The 24,984-nt window shown below is 39.2% G+C and overlaps 1 protein-coding gene and 1 long non-coding RNA gene across 4 annotated transcripts in view; one reads left to right on the plus strand and one right to left on the minus strand.

Moving 5' to 3' along the window:
* The window catches only part of PCSK5 (proprotein convertase subtilisin/kexin type 5), a 496,629-nt gene that overhangs the window by 171,197 nt on the left and 300,448 nt on the right, over positions 1 to 24,984 (minus strand). For all 3 annotated transcript variants that reach the window (XM_043487117.1, XM_043487116.1, XM_043487115.1), the window contains exons 13-16: positions 18,830 to 18,966; positions 5,831 to 5,974; positions 1,738 to 1,840; positions 79 to 272 (exon numbers count right to left, since the gene is read on the minus strand). In XM_043487117.1, coding sequence (XP_043343052.1) covers positions 79 to 272; positions 1,738 to 1,840; positions 5,831 to 5,974; positions 18,830 to 18,966 — 578 coding nt within the window. The remainder of the gene's footprint in view (positions 1 to 78; positions 273 to 1,737; positions 1,841 to 5,830; positions 5,975 to 18,829; positions 18,967 to 24,984) is intronic.
* Positions 214 to 2,399, plus strand: LOC122453218. The gene is made up of 3 exons (XR_006272978.1): positions 214 to 324; positions 1,049 to 1,130; positions 2,306 to 2,399. It is a non-coding gene; the product is annotated as an uncharacterized LOC122453218 (long non-coding RNA).

The raw sequence follows: 24,984 nt of genomic DNA on the forward strand, positions 1-24,984 counted from the left end.
GGGACTATCCCTCCCAAGGTCGTTCAAGTGGAAACCTTATGTTTCCTCTCTAAAAACCAAATTTGGGAATCAACTCACTGGTGTCCTGATATGATCCATCAGGGCAGTGAGTGACACAGCTGTTGGTTTCTTCATTCAGGAAGTATCCGTATTTACAGGACAGGCACTGGTCCCCGTGGCTTCCGAAGCAGGACTCGCAGTTGGGGGCACACTTTCTGCATCGCTTCTTGTCAGCATGGTAGTGGCCAGGAGGGCAGCTGGAGACACAGATTCTGCGTTGTGGAATGACAAAGAAGAGCAGTGTCACCAGAGATTCAGTCCTGAGTAAGTAAGGTGCTGAGCACACAGTGGTCCTCATTCTCAAAATCCTTTTTAAACATCCAAAGGGTAAGCCTTCTCGTATGTAGGGTGCTGACGTAGCACTGCAGTTACATAATACCAAGTCCATCAAGCAAGGAATGTCTTGGTCCAAACCATCTTCCAGTTCGGGTCTAGCTCTTTAAAGGGGATGATGGTTAGAAACTGAGTCTCGACAAGAAGGGTGTCTGTTGGGTTGAAGGGAAGATGTGTGAGCCATGATTTTATGCAAAAATCCCTATGTAAGGGATTAACTTCTATTGTGTATTGTTATATGAATTCTGGGGTATGTATGCTATTGTCTAAATTAATATATTTAGGGAGTTCCCTACTGGCTTAGTGGTTAGGATTCTGGGCTTTCACTGATGCAGCCCTGGGTTCAGTCCCTGGTTGGGGTACTGAGATCCTGCAAGCTGTGTGGCATAGCCAAGAAAAAAAAATGTATTTGAAAATTTATGCTGTTTATGATAATAAAAAAAAACCAAACTTCTTTGTTTGCCCACAACTGAAGGTCTGGGCTTTACTTATTCATTTAACAAGTACTTACTGAGTACTAATTAAATGTCAGGCATTTGCCAGTCTAGGAGATAATGAGAGGGGCTGGGGTAGCCAAGGACTTTTCCTTTTAAGAAATTTATTTTTAATTAAAAATTCTTTTTAAATTTAATTTTTGCTTTATATTCCCTTTAAGGAACTGAAATTCCAGCATGGATGTGACAGGAAGGGGACCTGGGTAACTGGAGTGTGGATACCCTGCAGCTTGGCTTCCCAGAGTGAGTTTCCTTCTGAAACCGGAGGGAGAGGTGTTAGGGATGTGGGAAGCAGCCTGGAAGAACATGGCTTCTGATGGGCAGTGTGTTCCACAGCCGTCCCTGTGGATACATATCCGCTCAAGGCAGAAGCCAGGGGCTCAGAAGCATGGGTTCAAGCAGGCCCACCTTACTGTCCAGAGCAGAGCAGTGAAGACGTACAGGGACCAGCAGCTTTGCCACATGGAAAGCTTACACTTTGAGGAATTCAGAAAATCATCCGTTTCCTGGAGGGAAAGTGCAGCTGTGGGGCCTCAAACATCAGTGGGATGGAAAGGTCTAGAAGGGAAGATCAGGCATGTGCCTATCTAGCCCCTCCCCATCATCCTTTGAAATTTGAGAAAAGACCTCTGTAGTTTCCTAGCCTACAGACCAAAACTGGGTGTTTTGTAATTCAGTATCAGTTTCACTATTCGAATGATGCAGCGAGGTGTAGGGGCCTGTGCAGCAGCATCGGGACTTCGGTTCTAGGGGGGAGACCATGGAAACCTGCCCCTGGTGAACTGTGGGAGCTCCCAGGAACTGCCACCCGGGAGCGTGCTGCAGGTACCCGATGGGGCATCTCGCTTACCTGGTGTTGTTTTTCAGCTTGTAGTAGTAGTGCAAACAGTCATTGCAGTGGTCGGGTCCTGGCCCATCACAGCCCACCTCACTGCACTCAGGGTCACAGGGACCTCCAAAAGAAACCAGAACAACACTTGGAAAAAGTGATTTTAAGCAAGTAAGTGTTAGCTTGAATTTGGGATAAAAATAGGCTTTTTCTCCCCCTTATGCAATAAGAGTTTTCCTTAAGAGTTTCTAATGCACTGAGATGGATTAATGTTTAATGTGGCTATAAGCCCAGAGATGAATTCTTGCTTTTCTAGGGGGGAACCTCAATTACCTAAGTATCAAGCATGTAACTCCTAGTCGGGACCTTGTCTTCAAAGTACACATATAGATGCTTTGTGGGAAATGACAAATAATCCAGAATTCAAAAGAACAAAACCACTGCAGCAACTAGAAAAAAAAAACTGATTGCAATTAAATATGCATAATAATAAAAATGTTGGATTTATACAAAAATGAGAATTTTATGCTGTTGGCAGAAAAGAGGGCTGTTATTCAATGTCCTGACCAGACTGCCTCTCTCATCCAAGGTCATTAAAGCCACTGAGTACCTCTGAGATTCTGGAGCCAGAAAGAAACATCATTATGGCATCTGGCACAATTTTATCAGCATCTCGTCTTGGATTACAAAGCAGGTACTTCAGGCACAGATAATAGATTTAAAATTGCATCCTACCCATAGGCCAATGGGCAACTCAACAAAAGAAAACTACACCTGAGTTTTAAAAGATGCAAGCAAGCTTAAAGAATTCCAGACCAAGGATGAAGGTTCCTCATGTCTGTTGCTGTGTATTCTTTGGTGAAGAACTAGAAAGAATGCACAGGCAGGAAAAAATAATGCTAAAAAGAGCTATTTTGTGATTGGTGAAGAGAGATTTTCTAATGACATGGGCTAGTTATAGATAATTTATTTCTTTGACTGACTCCCTTTTTTTGTTTTCCATAGTTTGAGACAGTTGGTCTCATAATCTTCAAGCTATTTCCCATTGAAAACTCATATGATTTTAACTAGTGATTTACATGGTGCATGAAATATACAAAAAGTCAGTCAAGGGTACCAGAATTGTCTTGAGCCACACTTATTTTAATCAAAAGGTCTTACTTTTGTTGAAATTTGGTTTCCTTTAGTCATTGTAGGACTATGTTCTACAGTTACTAAATTGAAACATAAAATGGTAGGAGTAGGGGAGGAATGATCTGGAGAAAAATCTAGTAGCCATATACCCTCATTCTGCAGATAAAAATGATTTTTCCAAAAGTTATGGTGGCTTGCCTAGTTGATCATATAGCTAGGAGAGTTGGGGTCAACAGAGGTCCTGCTTCTTAGTTCAGGCCTCCTACTTAGGGGTAGGTCATGACCTTTGGATCTGAATAGAAATGAGTCATTTTAAAATGCTACAGACTTGACGTATATTTCTGCTTAATCATAAGAGTCATTTGACAGCACTGATTATCTCTGTTTTCCCAAAAGCCTTAAAATTGATCTTGAAATTAAGTTTCACAGCTATTGCAGCTTGGAACATTTTAGCTGACTACTGTAGTTCATGAGGAGAGAGTGCTTCTGCTTCTGCTAAGTGAGAGTTGAAGCTCAGCCAGCTGTGGGTCCCACAGTGCCTGGAATTCGATGAAACAGTACAGGGACCTAGTTATGAGAATGCCATCTGACCCTCTCAAAGGCTGACTTCTTAGTGAAAATGAAAATCACAGCTCCAAAGAAAAGGAGTTATTGGGTGGCCCTAAATTTTCACCAGATGATTTCTACAATTAAAAAAAAAAAATCCCAAACCATTTATTCTTGATATGTGCCAAAAGACTCTCTATAGCAGGGTCACATGCTGTGCTGTTTCTTTCATAATCCTAAACTGTCCCAGATGCAGTTTAGCATTTTAGGTTGCTGGGTGATAATGAAATAATTGTCTTTGTTTTCTCACAAGTGCCAATGTGGACATTTTGGAGATGCAGTGAGAAAAACCACAAAATGTATATAACTGTTTGGAATTTTAACATTACCAAAATTTGAATGGGAAACATACCATAAGACACATAGTAATATATTACTGTTATGCTCCATTTATGTTTTTAGATATACTTTCTCCTATCAGAGAAGACAAAATAAATGGTTTGCTGGTTGTAACATGAATAGTAATGTTATAAACTTAAAGCAAAATTTGAACACAATCTAGCTCTGGTTAGTTCAATTGGTCTGAATTCTCTAAGCTGGTTATTGACACTAGGATACTACCTGTTCAGAATAAAAGGAACCAAATGCATATTTTAAATACTCTGTTAAAGTGATTAATGAAAAAGAATCTCAGAGAGCTTAGCTGCAGGAAGACAAGATGGTTCCGGTCTAAGGATACAATAAGCTGATATTTAAAAACAGTTCTCCATTAGGGAAAGCCTTTTTCGTTAAGTGTTACATCCCAGAAGAAGTGAATGTTGCTGGAAGTGTAAACAATACAATAAGACGGGACTCACAAATACACTGGGAAAGAGAAAAGATAATTTGCAGATGATACGGCTGCAGTACCTAACTACTCCAGAAAATCAAGTCTAAAATACACAAAAACTCCAAAATACAACAAATAAAGTTAAGTGAAATGGTCAGATGTAAGGTAAACATACAATAGCCATTAGATGTCTCTGATACCAGAATACAGTAGTTAGAAAATATGGAATGTTTTCCATTACAGTAGTAACTAGACCCAAAATTTGTAGAAATAACACTACCAAGAAAAACACTTCATAAAATTAAAGGATTTCAGTAAAAAAAGTCTGTTTTGGATGGAAAGACTGTAAACTGTGAAAACAATTCTTCCCATGAGATTGCATGTATATTTAAACTAAATTTCAATGAGATTTTTAAAGGGGGACTTAAGAATTCCTATGAGAATAAGTAGATGTTCAGCATATTAAAATATATTGTGGGTGCTACTGGATTAAGTATTATTAGATTGATAAATCAGAAAAAGTGGTACCAGAAGAGACCCTGGTATAAGAACTTACTGTGTTATTATAAAGGAAACAATCTAATAAAAGTAGGGATGGCAACTCAGTCATTAGTCTGTTTGAAAGATAAAGACAGAACATCACTTTACAGTGTATATTATAAATCAAAGTAAGTTCTAGATGAGTTAATGGCCAAATGTAAAATCAGATTACAAAACTATGCATGTGGACATTTATTTTTAAAGAATAAACATTCTGTATAAAAGAAATTATAAATGTTATATGAAACTATAAACTCTGCCCTCCAAAGAAAAACTGCATTTTGGAAGCAGGTGATAACAGAGAAATGGTTTTTAGCAAATATGAGACAATGTGAGAGTCAATAACATACAAAGAGTTTTTGTAAGTAAGAAAAGTGCTGCCACTTTGAATTGAAAAGTGAACTCAGAACTACAAAGGAAAAAAATGTTTAGCTTTCCTAGCAGTCAAAGCTATAAAAATTTAAATCTGTTCTTTTGCTTTCTTCTTTCCACTCAAAGCTGGCAGGAATGAGGGCAGTAACATTCATCACTGGTCATGGTGTGGACTGGTACATCTTGTCTGGAAAGCGACATATCCAAGCCCTAAAACTGATGCTTCCCTTTGATGTGGTAATTCTTAGAACTCTATTCTAAAGAAATAGTCAAAGATGCTATAGTCAAAAACTGCTAATGATATTCATTGAGCTCTTATTTAAAATAGTGTAAAAAATAATATAAAGCAAACTACATATCCCAGATTATGGATTAAATGTAATACAATCACAGGATGGACGATTATGCTGTCTTTTAAATATGTGTTCTAAGGATATTTGACAACAGGGAAATATGCTCTTAATAATATCTTTAATGGGAAAAAAGGATATGAACATTCTATATACAGTGTGATTTTAGTTTTGAAGAAAAAAACATTGATGTTTGAATATATGAATGTACACATACAAATATGTTTAAGGGATAGGAAGATGGATTAAAATAGATCACAGTATGAGTAGAAGTATGTCTCCTTGGGGGAATGACACATGAGCTTTTTTCCTTAGCCTGCCTTCTCACAGGAAGCCAGCTCACCTGCATAATCCTCCGCCCCATAGTCGTCGGTGGGGTCTTCCACTCGGCTGTACCGGACACGCTCCACTTTAGGAAACTCATTGGTGGGGGAGTATGGCTGCACAGAGGTGCCATAGAGGACCAGAGACCATTCTTTCAATTTACCTTGGGAAACAATAACAAAAGTATATTGTGAGCAAACATTCTCCCTTGAGCTTTACAATTTCTTTCATTCCTTTTAACTGAAGAAAAAGCAGTAGAAGAATAGAACTGTGGGACACAGATTCCTATGAATCATTGCATCACATACAGGGCTAGAAATGCATTTTCCACTGCTTGCAGAATTAACTATTTAATAATTCACATACCATGTATTTCCTGAGTAACAATTGCAGGATACATCCTAATTTAATCAGTTTTGTGTGTGTGTGTGAGAAACAACCTTCTCAGATTGCTGGATCAAGGACTGAATTTCAAATTATGAGTATTTAAGAGAATCCTAGAATCTTACAGAAGGCCTTCTTTTTCTAGGTATAAAGGTCTTATTCACATTTAAAAGCAGGATTGACATTCTCTGACTTGTTTATCAAAAATAAAAAGATTATAACAACTACTTTGTTTCACCCGATTCAAGTGATCAGTCAGTCTTAAGAATACATCACTATGTTAACTGATAGACCTGTGCTGTCCAATGACAGCCACTAGACCCATTTGGCTGTTTCCAAAGTTTAACTAAAATTTAAAACCTCAGTTCTTCCGTCAGACCACATCTCAAGCGCTCAGTAACCACATGTGACTGGGAGCACCACGGTGGACAGCACAGTTATAGGAGACATTTCCACTGCTGGCAGCACGTCCTGCTGGGTGGCGCTCTCAGAGCATTTCCTGGCCAAGGGTGCCTCGGGGCCCGGGGGACGTGCTTTACCTCCTTGGGATGGCAGGCGCTCAAGGAGCATTTGCTCATTCCTTATTTAGTCATTCATCTCAGCTTTATAACACTAAAATCTTTAATGCAAAAAGTAAACAGGAAACATATTTCCCTGACTTAATATAGTTCTTTTTAATATGAATCTTAAGTAAAAGTGATCAAGACAGAATCATTAAAAACATGGAAATATGCTGGCAGGAAGGCAGGCTACTTACTGCCCCCAGCCCCCCAGCCTTAGATCTCCTCCTTACCTTGGAGATACAGAGAATCTAGGTGAGGTTGGGGTTGGGCTCTGTCACAGTCCAGAGAGTGATGAACTTCAGATGTCTGATAATTTATTTGTTAGCATCTATTATCCCCATCAAATTGATGCTTATTTTTTATAAGTGCTTACTATATGCTAAGTACATTTTATCCTGTTCAGTGGTCACAAGTGGGAAAGAGATATTTTCACTGTATAGATGAGAAGACAGAGGCACAGAGGCTGATAAAGTTCCCAAAAGCAGTAAGAGGACAGACTGATATTAAAACCCATTTGGGGGTTCTGATTTAAGAGTAATATAGGAAGGTCGTGAACTCACTGCTGCTCATACACTCGGTGAATCGATAGCCACATGTGGGACAGTTTCCTCCAAAAAAAAAAAAACCAAAAGCAGCTGAGTGACTCCTGTGTGTGTGTGTGCTCAGTCGTGTCTGACTCTGCACCACCACGGACTGTAGCCTGCCAGGCTCCTCTGTCCATGGGATTCTCCAGGCCAGAATACTGGAGTGGGTTGCCATTTCCTCCTCCAGGGGTTCTTCCTGACCCAGGGATTGAACCCAGGTCTCCTGCATTGCAGGCAGATTCTCTACCACTGCCCCACCTGGGAGTGGCTCCTACTCATCAGGAAAACGAGGAAACCCCATGTCAAAATGGGTAGGAGAGGCTTAGACACATCCCACCATAAATTCCACCTTCTGTGCTGCAAGCAACAATCAGGAGGGGACACAGTACCCCCAGCTTCTCCCCCAAGGAGTGAAAAGTTTGACCCCCACATTGGGTATCACAACTTTTAAGACCTGCACTCGAGCCCCCAAACCATGTAGCTCTGAAAGCCAGTTGGGCTTCGGTCCACTAAAGAGCTCACCAGCATGGACTCTCCCCCTTGGGTATTGTACAGAAGTGGTTGACTGCAAAGCACCCAGACTTGCTGTGAAATAGGCTTATTTGCTTATCTTAAAGCACTGGCTGAGGGGCAGACATGTAATTTAACATACAGATAAGGACCTACTGAATACTCTTCAGAGATGGAGGCTCATGGGAGCCATCTGTGTGTAACCCCCTGGCCTCTTTAGCTTTTTGGTCCCGAAAAGGAAGGGGCTTGTACCCTCAGCTGGCACCCAGGGGACACCTCTAGGTTGTTGGCTTTGCTGGTCAGTGGGGCTTAGGTTCACGCATCCTCTAAGACTATGAATAAAATTAATAAACCTTTAGGTAGATTCACCAAGAAGAAGAGAGACAAGGAACCAGAAATTTAAAAGGAGACATTTGAATTAATACAAAATTTAAAAGGCTCATTAGATGACTATCAGCAATTACATACTAACAAACTGGAAGACCTAAAAGAAATGAATGAATTCCTAGAAATATATATTCTACTAAGACTGAATCATGAAGAAATTGAAATCTGAATAGACCAATTATTGTAAGGAGATTGAATCAGTAATCAAGAACTTCCTAACTAAGGAATGTCCAGGATTAGACACCTTCACTAGTGGATTCTACCAAACAGTTAAATAAAAATTAATACCAATCCTTCTTGTGCATGCATGCGAAGATGCTTTAATCATGTCTAACTCTGTGTGACCTATGGACTGTAGCCTGCCAATCTCCTCTACCCATGGGATTCACCAGGCAAGAATACTGGAGTGGGTTGCCATGCTCTCCTCCCATAGATCTTCCCGACTTAGGGATCGAACCTGTCTCTCTTAGGTCTCCTGCATTGGCAGGCAAGTTCTTTACTACTAGCACCATCTGGGGAGCCTGATCCTTCTCAAATTCTTCCAAAAAATAGAAGAGGAAGGAATACTTCAAAACTCATGTTATGAGGTCAGTATTATTACTCCGATGGGTTCCCAGGGAGCACAGTGGTAAAGAATCTGCCTGCCAAGGGTTTGATCATTGGGTTGGGAAGATTCCCTGGAGTAGAAAATGGCAATCCACTCCAGTATTCTTGCCTGAAAAATTCTATGGCCAGAGGAGCCTGGTGGGCTATAGTCCATGTGGTCGCAAAGAATAGGATGTGACTGAGCTGAGCATACATATTACTCTGATATCAAAACCAGATGTAAACATATATGCAAAAATCCTTAACAAAATATTAGCAAACTGAATACATCAATACATTAGAAGGATAATACATCATAATCAAATGGGATTTCAGGGATGAAAGCTTGTTTCAACATCTGAGAATCAATCAGTCTCATTTTCCACAGTAACAAAATGAAGGCTTAAAACTCATAATTATCTCAATAGACGCAGAAAAGCACTGACAGAATTCAACATCCATTTATGAAAAAGACTTTCAACAAAGTGGTTATAGAGGGAACATTTGTCAACATAGTAAAAATAAAGATCAGGAACAAGGATGTAGGCAAGAAAAAGAAATAAAAGGCATATAAGTTATAAAGGAAGAAATGAAACTTTTGTAGATGACATATTATATATAGAAACTCCTAAAGACTCTACCAGAAAACTTAGAACTAAGCAACAAAGTCAAAGAAGTTTCAAGATACAAAATTAATGTACAAAAATCTGTTACATTTCTTTACACAAATGATAAGACTATCAGAGAAAGCAATCCTATTTACAATTGCATCAAAAGAACAAAATGCCTAGGAAAAAATATAACCAAGAAGGTGAGATCTGTACATTGGAAACTAAGAAATTGATGAAATAAATTGATGACATGAATAAATGGAAAGATATTCCATGTTCATGAATTATGGGAATATTATAAAAATGTCCCTACTACCTAAAGTAATCTACAGATTCAATGTAATCCTTAGGAAAATTCCAAAGGCATTTTTCACAGAAATAGAACAAAGAATCCTAAAATTTTTATGGAACCAAAAGACCTAAAATAGCCAAAGCAATCTTGAGAGAGAACAAAGCTGGAGTTATCATGCTCCCTGATTTCAAACTATATTACAAAGGTATAATAATCAAACAGTAATGGTATTGACATAAAAGCAGATAAATGAATGAGACAGAGACGCACATGTATACAATCAATTTATGACAAAAGAGCCAAGAATATGTTGATGCAATAGAGAAAAGGCAGTCTTCAACAAACGGTGTTAGAAAAACTAGACCACTATCTAACACCATGCACAAAAACTAACTTGTAACGGCTTAGAGATTTGAATGTAAGACCTGAAACCATAAAACCTCTAGAAGAAAATCAATGGCACACTCCTTGACACTGATCTTGCGAATGATTTTTTGTATTTGACAACAAAAGCAAAGGGAACAAATGCAAAAACAAACACATGGGGCTATATCAAACTATAGAGCTTCTGCACAGCAAAGGAAATCATCGGTAAATGAAAATGTAACTTATGGAAAATATTTGCAAATCATATATCTGATAAGGGGCAAATATCCAAAACATATAAAGATCTCATACAACTCAACAGCAGAAAAGCAATCTGATTAAAACATGGGAAGAGCATCTAAATAAATATTTTTCAAGAGTACACATAGATGGCCAGTATGAAGAGGTGCTCAACATCACTAATCATCCAAGAAATGCAAATTAAAACCACAATGAGCTATTACTTTACACCTGTTAGAATGGCTATTATCAAAAGACAAGAAATAGCAAATATTGCTGAGGAAGCGGAGAAAAGGGAATCCTTATAAACTCTTGGTGGGAATGTAAATTTTCAGCCACTCTGGAAAAATTATGGGATTTTCTAAAAAAATTAAAAATAGAACTACCATGTGGTCCAGAAATTCCACTTCTGGGAAAAAAATAAAAAACACTCTTAAAAGTTATATGTACCCACCTGTTCACTGCAGCATTATTTAGATAGCCTAAAAAAGAAGGCAGCCCACACGTCCAATGATGGATGAATGGATACACACACACACACATATATATAGACACATACACATGTAAATGTATATAGATAATATTTGGTGATAAAAGGGAATCTTTCCACTTGGGAAAACATGGATGGACCTTGCTAAGTGAAGTCAGATAGAAAATGGCAGATACTATATGATCTCTTATATGTGGAGTCTTAAAAAAATTTAAAAAGTAGAAGATTGAACACATAGATATACAGAACAGATTGGTCATTGCTAGAAGCAAGAGGTGTATAGGAGTGGATGAAATAGATGAAGGGGATCAAATGGTACAAACTTCCACTTAAAAATTATTAAGTCCTGGGGATATAATGTACAGATTGGTGAGTATATTTAATAATAGTGTATTGTATACAACAAAGTCATTAAAACAGTGTATCTTAAAAGGTCTCATCACAGGAAAAAAATTATGTGAGGTGATGGATGTTCACTAGACTTATTGTGGTTATTGTTTTGCAATATATACAAATATAAAATTGTACAATTGCACAACTAAAACTAATATGTCAATTATCCTTCAATTAAAAAAAAATCTGTATCCAAATCTTACATTCTTAAACTGTTATATAATTCTGTCTTCCTGGTCTTTTCTAGGAGTATAAGAACATGAAGTTTAAAAATAAACGTATTCTGGGCCACATTCATTGTTTTCTGACATTTGCACTGGGCCAGCAGGCTGGTTTATATTTGGTTTGCCCTCTGCCAGCTTTTCTTTGGACTCACTTGTTAATGACTATGCTAATCTTAATTAGGGTGTCATTCAGTCTCAGGATTTCAAGTCATAGACATTAAGTGCTGTCAAGAAATGAATGACTACCTGAAATTAATGACCTATCTGACTGCCTTTAGGTGGCAATGCAAAAAGAGAACTTCTTTTCCTTACAGCATCATCTCTCAAGTGCATAATTGGAGCACATGATACAAAGACAGTATATGGGAAACCTAATCCATCAGTTACTCTAAAACCTGGTCCATTTAACTTAAGATCATCTTGGATCTAAAAATTTACCCGTGTAAGTGTTTAGAGAGTGCTGACTCATAACTGATTATTTCCCTTGGTGCCATTTCTGAAGTACATCATAAGCCCTCTGGGGATACCCTTGCTGGGCAATTTATCTTTTTATTTTTCACTTATTATGTAATTTTATTTCCATAGGATCTCTGCCACAATTCACATCAAATGCTGCCATATTTGGGCTGTCAATTTTTTCCTCCCCTACTTTTTCCATTTGCTAAATTCTGTAGGAGATTTTGCAGTGGAAATGGCAATATCTTGTGAAGAAATAGCAGTATAAATGCAGAATAAGAGAAAATCCATTCTGTTTGCTAACACTCAAATGCAATCTGCCCAAGGTAAAAATCAAAGATAGATTTAATATGCAATGGAACAAGAATAAGAAAAAATTCCTCCAAAAACCTTATTATGTTTTAATAATAAACAAATGGGAAGAAATAATAAATGTAAACTCAGTTTGGAGCCATATACATATATTTGGGAATGATTCTACTATTTAATTGGGCTAGAAGATTCTACATCTGCAACTGGATTACTAAAGAAATCCCACATTAATTGGAGGACTGTATGCCATAGTAACAATGACAGAAACAGAAAAATGTGAAAGTCCCTTTTCAAAGTTGTGTCTAATCTTAACCTGAAAGGTTAGTTGAAGAAAGGATACCTGAAGACCATGTGTTTCTGTTAGAGCCTTCTGAACCCAGGTTGTATAGCATTAGGGTATCTCTTCTGGCACAAAGGAGCATCTCTTAAGATGACTGGAGGTGACTAGGGTTAAACATTTAAACAGTATAAGGAGAAGTCAGTGATACGAAATAGACAATTCTAGATGATCAGAGCTACTGCAGAGACCTTTTAACACAGATAATCACAATAAACTCTGGATAGACTCTGAACTCCTTGAGGGCAGAGAGAGAGATGAATAGCCCCACACCCCGGCATGCAAACCCCAGGTCTGTCATCAGTGTGCCCCGAGGGGTAGTCTGCTTGTGGGGAGGAGCATTTTATCACTGAGATGCATTAGAATGGTGATATTAAAGGGTTACTTTTATAACTGTCTCAAATTCTCAATAGATAACGCACCCCTTATGTCTGTAGGCTGCACCTTTCTTGGTACACAACTGCCACATTTAGACAGTGTTTATTTCGCTTAGATCTCTTGAGATCTAAGAGTGACACATGCTGATGGATCTAGTGGGAGCTGCGCTTTAGTCAGGGCAGCTCAGTCCAGCCACCATGCCTGCTATTGCCCCTGAGTGCCTTGACACAGTGCATCTCCATGGCATGAGCAAGAAGCATGGCTTGAAGAGAAGAGGGAAGGAGAGGGGAAGGTCCTGGGAACTGAGATTAGGAACAAGTGAACGCTTTCCAGTAACTAGGATCTAGTGTATTCAGATGTTTTCTATCAACCCGGCCTTGTTAACAAACATCTGATTTCTGAGTAAGACCTTGGCAATTCTTACATATATGGTGGCTGCTGGAGGCGTGCTGGGCTCAGATATGCTTTCACAAAACTTTTATCCTGATTCATTGTAATCTTGCTACCATGATGGTTTTGATTCCCCTGAGTCTGGGACCACTGTGACAACACAGATGAACCACATCATGGAATAAAGGAAAAGAGATGGCTAAACTGTGTGCCCTAAAAATGGATCTCTCAGAATGAGTGACTTCCCCTGACTGGTGGGCAAAACTGTGGCAAATGTATGCGTCAGGGGGGACTTCCCTGGTGGTCCAGTAGCTAAGACTCTGTGCTCTCAATGCAGGGGGCCTGGATTTGAATCCACATGCTGCAACTAAAGATCTGGCATAATCCACTAAGACCCAACACAGCAAAATAAATAATAAGTTAAAAATAAATATTTTTTTAAAATGTATGCTTCACTAGTCACTTTACTGTTTGCTTCTTTTGCCTGATACAACCCACAGTATCCAAATGATACATAAAATTACAGTTAACTACAGAATGTTTGGGTTAATCTATTCTGATCAAAAGAGGACTTAGAATTGTACACCAGTCCTATAATGGCCCTCAAGCCTTGTTCTTCTGCAGATGGACTAGACAAAGGATTAAGAAGCAACAATTTATTAGATTATGGAAGATGTGGCCACAGCTGGGAGGGAATTGGGGTAGTTATCAAACAGAGAGAGCATTTGTTACTGAGCCAAGTACTACTCAGGGCTCCAGCACAGGCAGTAAAGTTCAGTTCAGTCACTCAGTCATGTCTGACTCTTTGCGATCCCATGGACTGCACATGCCAGGCTTCCCTGTGTATCACCGATTCCCAGAGGTTACTCATACTAATGTCCATCGAGTCGGTAATGCCATCCAACCATCTCATCCTCTGTCGTTCCCTTCTCCTCCTGCCTTCAATTTTTCCCAGCATCAGGGTCTTTTCAAATGAGTCAGTTCTTCGTATCAGGTGGCCAAAGTATTGGAGTTTCAGCTTCAGCATCAGTCCTTCCAATGAATATTCAGGACTGATTTCCTTTAGGATGCACTGGTTGGATCTCTTTGCAGTCTATGGGACTCTCTAGAGTCTTCTCCAACACCACAGTTCAAAAGCATCAGTTCTTCGGTGTTCAGCTTTCTTTATAGTCGAACTCTCACTATCATACATGACTACTGGAAAAACCATAGCTTTAACTAGATGGATCTTTGTTGGCAAAGTAATGTCTCTGCTTTTTAGTATGTTGTCGAGGTTGGTCATAGCTTTTCTTCCAAGGAGCAAGAAGCATCTTTTACTTTCATGGCTGCAGTCACCAACTGCAGTGATTCTGGAGCTCAAGAAAATAAAGTCTCTCACTGTTTCCCATCTATTTGCCATGAAGTGATGGGACCAGATGCCATGATCTTAGCTTTCTGAATGTTGAGTTTTAAGCCAGCTTTTTCACTCTCTTCTTTCACTTTCATCAAGAAGCTCTTTAGTTCTTCGCTTTCTGCCATAAGGGTCGTGTCATCTGCATATCTGAGGTTATTGATATTTCTCCAAGCAATCTTGATTCCAGTTTGTGCTTCATCCAGCCTGGCATATTTCATGACGTACTCTGCATATAAGTTAAGTAAGCAGGGTGACAGTATACAGCCTTGATGTACTCCTTTTCTGATTTGGAACCAGTCTGTTCTTCCATGTCCAGTTCTAACTGTTGCCTCTTGACCTGCTTACAGGTTTTGCAGGAGGCAGGTCAGGCAGTCTGGTATTTCCATCTCTTTAAGAATTTCCCACAGTTTGTTGTGATCCACACAGTCAAAAGGTTTGGTGCAGTCAATAAAGCAGAATTTGATGTTTTTCTGGAACTCGCTTGCTTTTTCGATGATCCAACAGATGTTGGCAATTTGATCTCTGGCTTCTCTGCCTTTTCTAAAACGAGCTTGAACATCTGAAAGTTCACACACTGTTGAAGCCTGGCTTGGAGAATTAATTTGCTAGTGTGTGAGATGAGTGCAATTGTGCAGTAGTTTGAACATTCTTTGGCATTGCCTTTCTTAGGGATTGGAATGAAAACTGACCTTTTCCAGTCCTGTGGCCACTGCTGAATTTTCCAAATTTGCTGGCATATGGAGTGCAGCACTTTCACAGCATCATCTTTTAGGATTTGAAATAGCTCAACTGGAATTCCATCACTTCCACTAGCTTTGTTCATAGTGATGCTTCCTAAGGCCCACTTGACTTCACATTCCAGGATGTCTGGCTCTAGGTAAGTGATCACACTATTGTGATTATCTGGGTCATGACGATCTTTTTTGTATAGTTCTTCTGTGTATTCTTACCTGGTGGTTCAGACGGTAAAGCATCTGCCTACGATGCAGGAGACCCGGGTTCGATCCCTGGTGGGGAAGATCCTCTGTAGAAGGAAATGGCAACCCGCTCCAGTACCCTTGCCTGGGAAATCCCATGGGAGGAGCCTGGTAGGCTACAGTCCATGGGGTTGCAAAGAGTCGGACACGACTGAGCGACTTTACTTCAATATTTTACTTCTGTGTATTTTTACCACCTCTTAATATCTTCTGTTTCTGTTAGGTCCATACTATTTCTGTCCTTTATTGTGCCCATCTTTGCATGAAGTGTTCCCTTGGTATCTCTAATTTTCTTGAAGAGATCTCTAGTCTTTTCCATTCTGTTGTTTTCCTCTGTTTCTTTGTGTTGATCACTGAGGAAGGCTTTCTTATCTCTCCTTGCTATTCTTTGGAACTCTATATTCAAATGGGTATATCTTTCCTTTTCTTATTTGCCTTTTGCTTCTCTTCTTTTCTCAGCTTTTTGTAAGGCCTCCTCAGACAACCATTTTGCCTTTTTGCATTTCTTTTTCTTGGGGGTGGTCTTGAACACTGTCTCCTGTACAATGTCATGAACTTCAATCCATAGTTCTTCAGGCACTCTTGTCTATCAAATCTAATCCCTTGAATCTATTTGTCACTTCCACCGTATAATCGTAAGGGGTTTGATTTAGGTCATACCTGAATGGTCTAGTGGTTTTCTCCACTTTCTTCAATTTAAGTCTGAATTTTGCAATAAGAAGTTCATGGTCTGAGCCACAGTCAGCTCCTGGTGTTGTTTTTGCTGACTGTATAGAGCTTCTCCATCTTGGCTGCAAAGAATATAATCAATCTGATTTGGTATTGACCATCTGGTGAGGTCCGTGTGTAGAGTCTTCTCTTGTGTTGTTGGAAAAGGGTGCTTGCTATGACCAGTGCATTCTCTTAGCACAACTCTCTTAGGCTTTTCCCTGCTTCGTTTTGTACTGCAGGGCCAAATTTGCCTGTTAGTCCAGGTATCTCTTGACTTCCTACTTTTGCATTCCAGTCCCTGTAATGAAAAGGACATCTTTTTTGGGTGTTAGTTCTAGAAGGTCTTGTAGGTCTTCATAGAAACAGTCAACTTCAGCTTCTTCAGCCTTACTGGTTGGGGCGTAGACCTGGATTACTGATACTGAACACAGAGTGTTCACAGAGTGAACACTGTTCCGGCTCCCATCTCGTGCTGCATTTGTACTTCTCCTGATTTCATGTTACAAATAAGGTTCATACATTTAGCAGGAAGAGGGAAACAGGCCATGTGTGGCAACACAGTCTGAGATGACCTGAAGAGAACTCTGTTGACATCATGCATTACCATGTTTCACATATCAGGAAAGTTTTCTCTTTACTTAGCTCTTGGTCTCATGCAGGGCAGAATGCTATCACTCATTTTCTTTAGTGGCACCCAGTTTAGCTGGCATAGGCCAAATTCAAGGTCTTGTCTGCACTGAAAATTAAATTTAAAGCAAACTCAGAAAAGATATCGAAGGAAACCTGTCTGCTCTTAGGACTATGTGATTTAACCCAGTGCATGTGGACAAGGCTGGCTTGTTTTTTGATAAAGTAATGGAAGGTGGTTAGAGACATGGAACATCATTCTGAAATATCAATCAATCGCTGTCATGTTTTACCTTGTCTTTATATTTAAAGGTCTTTTCTTGAATTCTTAGAGAATGCTCAAACTACCACACAATTGCACTCATCTCACATGCTAGTAAAGTAATGCTCAAAATTCTCCACGCCAGGCTTCAGCAATATGTGAACTGTGAACTTCCAGATGTTCAAGCTGGTTTTAGAAAAGGCAGAGGAACCAGAGATCAAATTGCCAACATCCGCTGGATCATTGGAAAAGCAAGAGAGTTCCAGAAAAACATCTATTTCTGCTTTATTGACTATGCCAAAGCCTTTGACTGTGTGGATCACAATAAACGGTGGAAAATTCTGAAAGAGATGGGAATACCAGACCACCTGACCTGCCTCTTGAGAAACCTATATGCAGGTGAGGAAGCAACAGTTAGAACTGGACATGGAACAACAGACTGGTTCCCAATAGGAAAAGAAGTACGTCAAGGCTGTATATGTCACCCTGCTTATTTAACTTATATGCAGAGTACATCATGAGAAACGCTGGAATGGAAGAAGCACAAGCTGGAATCAAGATTGCCGGGAGAAATCTCAATAACCTCAGATATGCAGGTGACACCACCCTTATGGCAGAAAGTGAAGAGGAACTAAAAAGCCTCTTGATGAAAGTGAAAGAGGAGAGTGAAAAAGTTGGCTCAACATTCAGAAAACTAAGATCGTGGCATCCGGTCCCATCACTTCATGGCAAATAGATGGGGAAACAGTGCAAACAGTGGCTGACTTTATTTTTTTGGGCTCCAAAATCACTGCAGATGGTGACTGCAGCCATGAAATTAAAAGACGCTTACTCCTTGGAAGGAAAGTTATGACCAACTTAGACAGCATATTAAAAAGCAGAGACATTACTTTGTCAACAGAGGTCCATCTAGTCAAGGCTATGATTTTTCCAGTGGTCATGTATGGATGTGAGAGTTGGACTGAGAAGAAAGCTGAGCACCGAAAAATTGATGCTTTTGAACTGTGGTGTTGGAGAAGACTCTTGAGAGTCCCGTGGACTGCAAGGAGATCCAGCCATTCCATCCTAAAGGAGATCAGTTGAGGGTGTTCATTGGAAGGACTGATGGTGAAGCTGAAACTCAAATACTTTGGCCACCTCATGCAAAGAGTTGACTCACTGGAAAAGACCGTGATGCTGGGAAAGATTGAGGGCAGGAGGAGAAGGGGACGACAGAGGATGAGATGGCTGGATGGCATCACTGACTCGATGGACATGAGTTTGAGTAGACCCCGGGAGTTGGTGATGGACAGGGAGGCCTGGCGTGCTGCGATTCATGGGGTTGCAAAGAGTCGGACACGACTGAGCATCTGAACTGAACTGAACTATCCTAAATTATTACTTTTCTAATGGTAATCTCAAGAATTTGAGTACAGGAGGACAACTCAAAGCACAAAATCACATGATAAAGGATAAAAGGGGTATATGAATGTGAAACACATTTATTGGCCAGAATATACACCATTTTTCTGTGCAATAAATCAAATTATAGAAAGGGACTTCTTACCTGGAGTCTTGAAGTTCCTCAGCTGAGAGGGAGTGTCATAGACTTCCAGGATCCAGTCACCGGCAGCTCGTTCTCCCCAGCAGTGAATGGTCATGAACTCCCAATTTTTAAATCCTTCCATGGAATGATCAAAAAGCCTGAGAGAGAGCCATAAAACATTGCATTTGTGTGTTGTTTAAAATCTAGTGAGGGTCCACTCAAGACTGTGATCAATGAATGACCTCTCTGTATCCATCACATGTTCAGTTCAGCCCTGGAGATTGTCTTCATCCTCAGCATCACCGATTAGTAGATCCAGGTAGACACACACACACAGATAATTGTTGGGAAACAGGCATGGGACTCGCCAACGTGGTAACAAATCTGGGAGGGATAATGATGTGGGTATCAGGGAACCAAGGCTAAAACTCTGCCCACAAGTCTGGTAGTACCAAGAATTGGAGATGTGGAGCAACTGAAGCTTGCTCACACTGCTGATAGATATATAAAATGGTGCAGCTGTTCTGAACAAAGTTAGACATTTCCTACCATATGACTAAGTACCCCCCCCCACCAGATATTTATTTTCCCAAGAGGAGTAAAGACATGTGTCCCCACAAGAAACTCCACATGAATGTTCACAGCAGCGTTATTCATAATTGTCAAAAACTGTCAGCAACTCAGATGTCCATCATCTGGTGAATCAATAAATAAATTGTGCTATATTCATATAAGGAAACACTACCTAGTAATACAAACTTGAATGATTAATAACTGCAACAACATGAATGAATTTCAAAGGCATTAAGCTAAGTGGAAAAAGGCAGACACAAAAGATTATGGACTATCTGATTCAATTTCATATGACATTATAGAAAACACTACTTAAACAGAAACAGATCAGTGGTTGCCACAGGCCAGGAGGGAGGAGGCAGGGGCATGATGGAAGTTTTGGGAATGGAGGAACAGTTTTATATCTTGAAACTAATGTATAGTTATGCAAGTATATATTTATCAAAACTTACTCAATTATTTACATTGAAAATGAATTATATGTAAATTTACCCCTAAATGAAAACACCATGCCCATTAATATTACCCACTTTAGGAAGTCATGCCTGGAACTGGAGCCTAGATTCTGTCCTTCCAGTCTGTCTAATAATTTTCTAAGTTCCTAATTCCCTGTATGAAATCTTTTTCTGCTTGAACCATGTCCAGTTACTAGGATATTATCTATCCTTAAGAGCAGATAAATACAAAGGTTACAACAACTGGACGTTGATAGCTATTTATGACATAAAGTCACCTCTCCTTGCATTAATTTCATGTTCACCAAGGAAACTGGTGGCTATAATTTGAACTTCCGTGTGGTTCTTCCCATTGGGAGAAAAATATGCCCTTCTAAAAACAAAACCAGTTTAATCTCATTGTAACTAATACATAACAACTCTGATTTTTTTTTGTGTGTGTGTTATATAAATGTGTTTGAGGCTCCCTCTAAAATACCAGCTGGCTTCTCAAGCTGAAGGGTTGGATGGTGTAACTAGGGACTGTGTAAAGTAAGTGGCTGACACTTGGAGAAGAACAATAAGCAGGAAAATCACCTGTTACATGTTCCTGAGCTCTTGAAAGAAGAAAAAAGTTATTTTTAGCAGCATTCTCAGTGTCCCATGTCCAGAAAATTGAGAAGGCTGAGTTAAAGTTGAACAGATCTCTTTACTAGAGAACGTTACAGATCTTTGGAATATTCATATATGTTTTGTGACTTTTTCATATAAGTTTTGAAAATCACTGCCTCCATTCATAATGAAGGAGGCCTTTTTCTTTCTTTCTTTTTTTTTTTTTTTTAAAGAACATCTGTACACTATCTGTAAAAGGTTACTTCTGAACAGAAGGGTGTGGCATTTCGATGAGGACCATGTTGGATCGGACAGCTTTCCCTCATGCTAACAGAGATGGAAATGGTGGCTCCTTACATGAATGTCTTTCCATTGTAAATGATCTTCAATAGATCATGGTGGGTACATACATCCAGGAGATCCTACAATGCATGCACTATCACCATAGGGCTTGTTTCACAAGTTAACGCTTGAAACTGGACTTGGCCAGGAAGAAATTGCTGGGCCATTAAACAACTGACTTACATATTGAGTCCTTCATGCAAAACCCAGAAAGTGTGTGTTGGCTGAAATGGAGACACAGAGGTAGAGAAGAAGGAATGTTTTCAAATAACCCTTCCTGCCAGAGAGACGTGACTGAAGCGAACATGTTGACGCACAAATGGATGGAGGCAGAAAATTGGTCTAGAACCACTTCTCAGCCCTTCTCACTTCTAATTTTGGTTCCAGTTCATTGAGGCTGTTGTGCCATTTGAGGGCAGCGAAACAACCCTTGTCATGGAATACCTTTCCAAGAGTGCTGAACTTAAAAGCAGTTCCCAAACAGTTTAGACAGAACACTTGGCTCACTGCCTCGGGTCCAGAAACTACAAAGGAGACTTGAGGCTGCCATCACATGAGGGGCAGTCTTGTTTCCACAACCTCAGCCAACTCTTAATTACTCACGGGTCAGTTATTTGACTGCTGGATTAGCAGACCCTATGTTTCTTCCCTTACACCCTTTCCTCTCCAACTTTGAAAATCATTCCACTGCTATCAATCATTTTAAAAATCACATTTGAAATGAAAATTAAATGTAAACTAGTACCCAGAAGAACTATCCATAATTCACTACTCACAAAAGTGTCTTAAAGCCCAAATATAAACGGGCTTTGTCTCTCTGGCTAAATAGTTCCCACCCTGGTCTCTTCATTTTATGCAGGGCTGGAATGCTCATTAATTTCATGTGGACGTAAAAGTTGAGGAGAGGAATTAAAACGCAGCCAAACACGATCACTGCATTTTGCTAAAAGAGTTGATGAGGAGAGAAATAGACACTGATTGTTGTTGTTTCAACTAGCTGGGCATTGACTTTTCTAATCCCACCCTTTTATTTTTATTCCAACTCAATACTTAATCTACTCCCTATCTTTAGTACTGTACTGTTTAAAAACCTTGTGTTGTCTGCATATAACAAAAGGTAACATAGGTAGCAGATGAGATTCGTGTTGCAAAGAATATACTTGCTCAAACCAAGTGTCAAACCATTGGACACCGCTATAGAGATTCTAATTGTGCGGCTGTTTATCAGCTAAGAGGTTCAGTGCTCTGTCTGAATGTCTGTGCTCTGTCAACAGAGAAGAAAACAGACACGTCAGCATTATTAGTGTGGATCAGATGTTAATAAAGCAAGGCCAGTGTGCTGAAACCTGGAGTAGATTAACTCCATGCCCGTGTCCATATCTCCTATTGCAGTGAAACCCTGTTCTGTCAATTTGACTTCATAATCGTGTGCTCACTGAAATGATATATGCATGCGGTGGCACAAATTATGTAGCCAGTTATTAAAACGGTGCCCCACAGCCCTATCCCTGTGAGCGGTTTTCAAATAAATTGCTTGGATGAAACCTGGTAGAAAGGACTGCCATTAAATGTAGTACATCCTTTTGAGGATTACTTAACTCAGGAAATAACTCATATAATTACTGTAAGCTTTTTTCCTCCCCTTTCACTTAGAAGAGTCAGTCAAGGTGTCAGGGCTACCACATGCTTCTATGATGTTATAGCAACTAAATAATAAGACTTTATAACTACTGACAGCTATGTGTTATCATATTGTTATTTCCTAAATGTAAATGGATATTAATTTCAGAATCAACCACGACTTCCTAGACAGTATTTGTGTTCCCTACAGAATTAGACATTAATCGAATATTTTGGGAAATTCTTTTTTTTGTTTTCTTTTTTTAGAGCTTCATCACAATTTAACATAAAGCTGATAGAATGCGTAAGGCACTCATTTGGCTCAGTTGAAACTGAGCTTTTGATTTTCTTTAGATGTTTGCCTTTTGTAAGTTTTAAATAATTTGCTTCTGAAATAGGGTATTTAAAACACACTATTAAGTTTTTTGCTCTCTCCTAAATCATTTCTTTAAGAAACATTGAGAGAAAGGTACTGGTTCTAGAAGTTTGGAATACCTAAAAACACAAGTTTCAAAATAAACTTTCAACATGTACACTATTACTAACTTACCAACCCCCAAAGGCATTCATCCTTGTGGGTACATGATAAGTACTTGTAAATAAGTACTTACTTAATCATCTTGAAGATTTATTCTTTAATAGTAGGCTTTATCTAAATATCTGGTTTACATTATAAATGCCTTTTGTAAGTGACTTTCACAGCACCCAGCAGCATATTGCTCACAAGTCTTTTGGTGACATGAAAATAAGAAGAATGTGTTTGAAAAAGTTGGGTGATCTTTTAAATCGGTGCTATTTAAAAATGTGATCTGCGGACAGGTCAGGAAGCTTCAGCATCACCTGTGAGCTTATGAGAAATGCAGATCCATGGGCCTCTCCCAGACCTTTAGAATCAGCCTCTGTGGGAGAAGGATCCAGTCATCTCTGTGTGATAGTCATTTGCAAGGTGTTTTGAAAAGCACTGTGTGAATAAGGATTAGCACTTACAAGTGCTTATTATACTAGGAGCTTACTGTATTATCTTATTTACTACTTGTAACAAACTTGTGAGGCAGATACAACTATGTCTGTTTTCTAGATGAAAAAAATCACTTTTCCAAAGTTGAAGATAAAAACGGTGACATCAAGACAACCCCAGCTCTAACTCCAAAGGCTGTACTGTCTTTTGAATAAAGAAAGAAGCTTTTTCTGTGTGTTAATTAACACACAGAAATCCCTTGCATTCCTATATACTAACAATGAAAAAACAGAAAGAGAAATTAAGGAAACAATACCATTCACCATTGCAACAAAAAGAATAAAATACTTAGGAGTATATCTACCTAAAGAAACAAAGGACCTATACATAGAAAACTATAAAACACTGATGAAAGAAATCAAAGAGGACACAAACAGATGGAGAAACATACCGTGTTCATGGATTGGAAGAATCAATATTGTCAAAATGGCTATTCTACCCAAAGCAGTCTATAGATTCAATGCAATCCCTATCAAGCTACCAACGGTATTTTTCACAGAACTAGACCAAAGAATTTCACAATTTGTATACAAAAAGCCTCGAATAGCAAAAATAATCTTGAGAAAGAAGAATGGAACTGGAGGAATCAACCTGCCTGACTTCAGACTCTACTACAAAGCCACAGTCATCAAGACAGTATGGTACTGGCACAAAGACAGAAATATAGATCAATGGAACAGAATAGAAAGCCCAGAGATAAATCCACGAACCTATGGACACCTTATCTTTGACAAAGGAGGCAAGGATATACAATGGAAAAAAGACAACCTCTTTAACAAGTGGTGCTGGGAAAACTGGTCAACCACTTGTAAAAGAATGAAACTAGAACACTTTCTAACACCATACACAAAAATAAACTCAAAATGGATTAAAGATCTAAATGTAAGACCAGAAACTATAAAACTCCTAGAGGAGAACATAGGCAAAACACTCTCCGACATAAATCACAGCAAGATCCTCTATGACCCACCTCCCAGAATATTGGAAATAAAAGCAAAACTAAACAAATGGGACCTAATGAAACTTAAAAGCTTTTGCACTACAAAGGAAACTATAAGTAAGGTGAAAAGACAGCCCTCAGATTGGGAGAAAATAATAGCAAATGAAGAAACAGACAAAGGATTAATCTCAAAAATATACAAGCAACTCCTGCAGCTCAATTCCAGAAAAATAAATGACCCAATCAAAAAATGGGCCAAAGAACTAAACAGACATTTCTCCAAAGAAGACATACAGATGGCTAACAAACACATGAAAAGATGCTCAACATCACTCATTATCAGAGAAATGCAAATCAAAACCACAATGAGGTACCATTACACGCCAGTCAGGATGGCTGCTATCCAAAAGTCTACAAGCAATAAATGCTGGAGAGGGTGTGGAGAAAAGGGAACCCTCTTACACTGTTGGTGGGAATGCAAACTAGTACAGCCGCTATGGAAAACAGTGTGGAGATTTCTTAAAAAACTGGAAATAGAACTGCCATATGACCCAGCAATCCCACTTCTGGGCATACACACTGAGGAAACCAGATCTGAAAGAGACACGTGCACCCCAATGTTCATCGCAGCACTGTT

This window comes from Cervus canadensis, chromosome 14 (assembly GCF_019320065.1).
Source record: "Cervus canadensis isolate Bull #8, Minnesota chromosome 14, ASM1932006v1, whole genome shotgun sequence".
NCBI classification, from domain to species: Eukaryota; Metazoa; Chordata; class Mammalia; order Artiodactyla; family Cervidae; genus Cervus; species Cervus canadensis.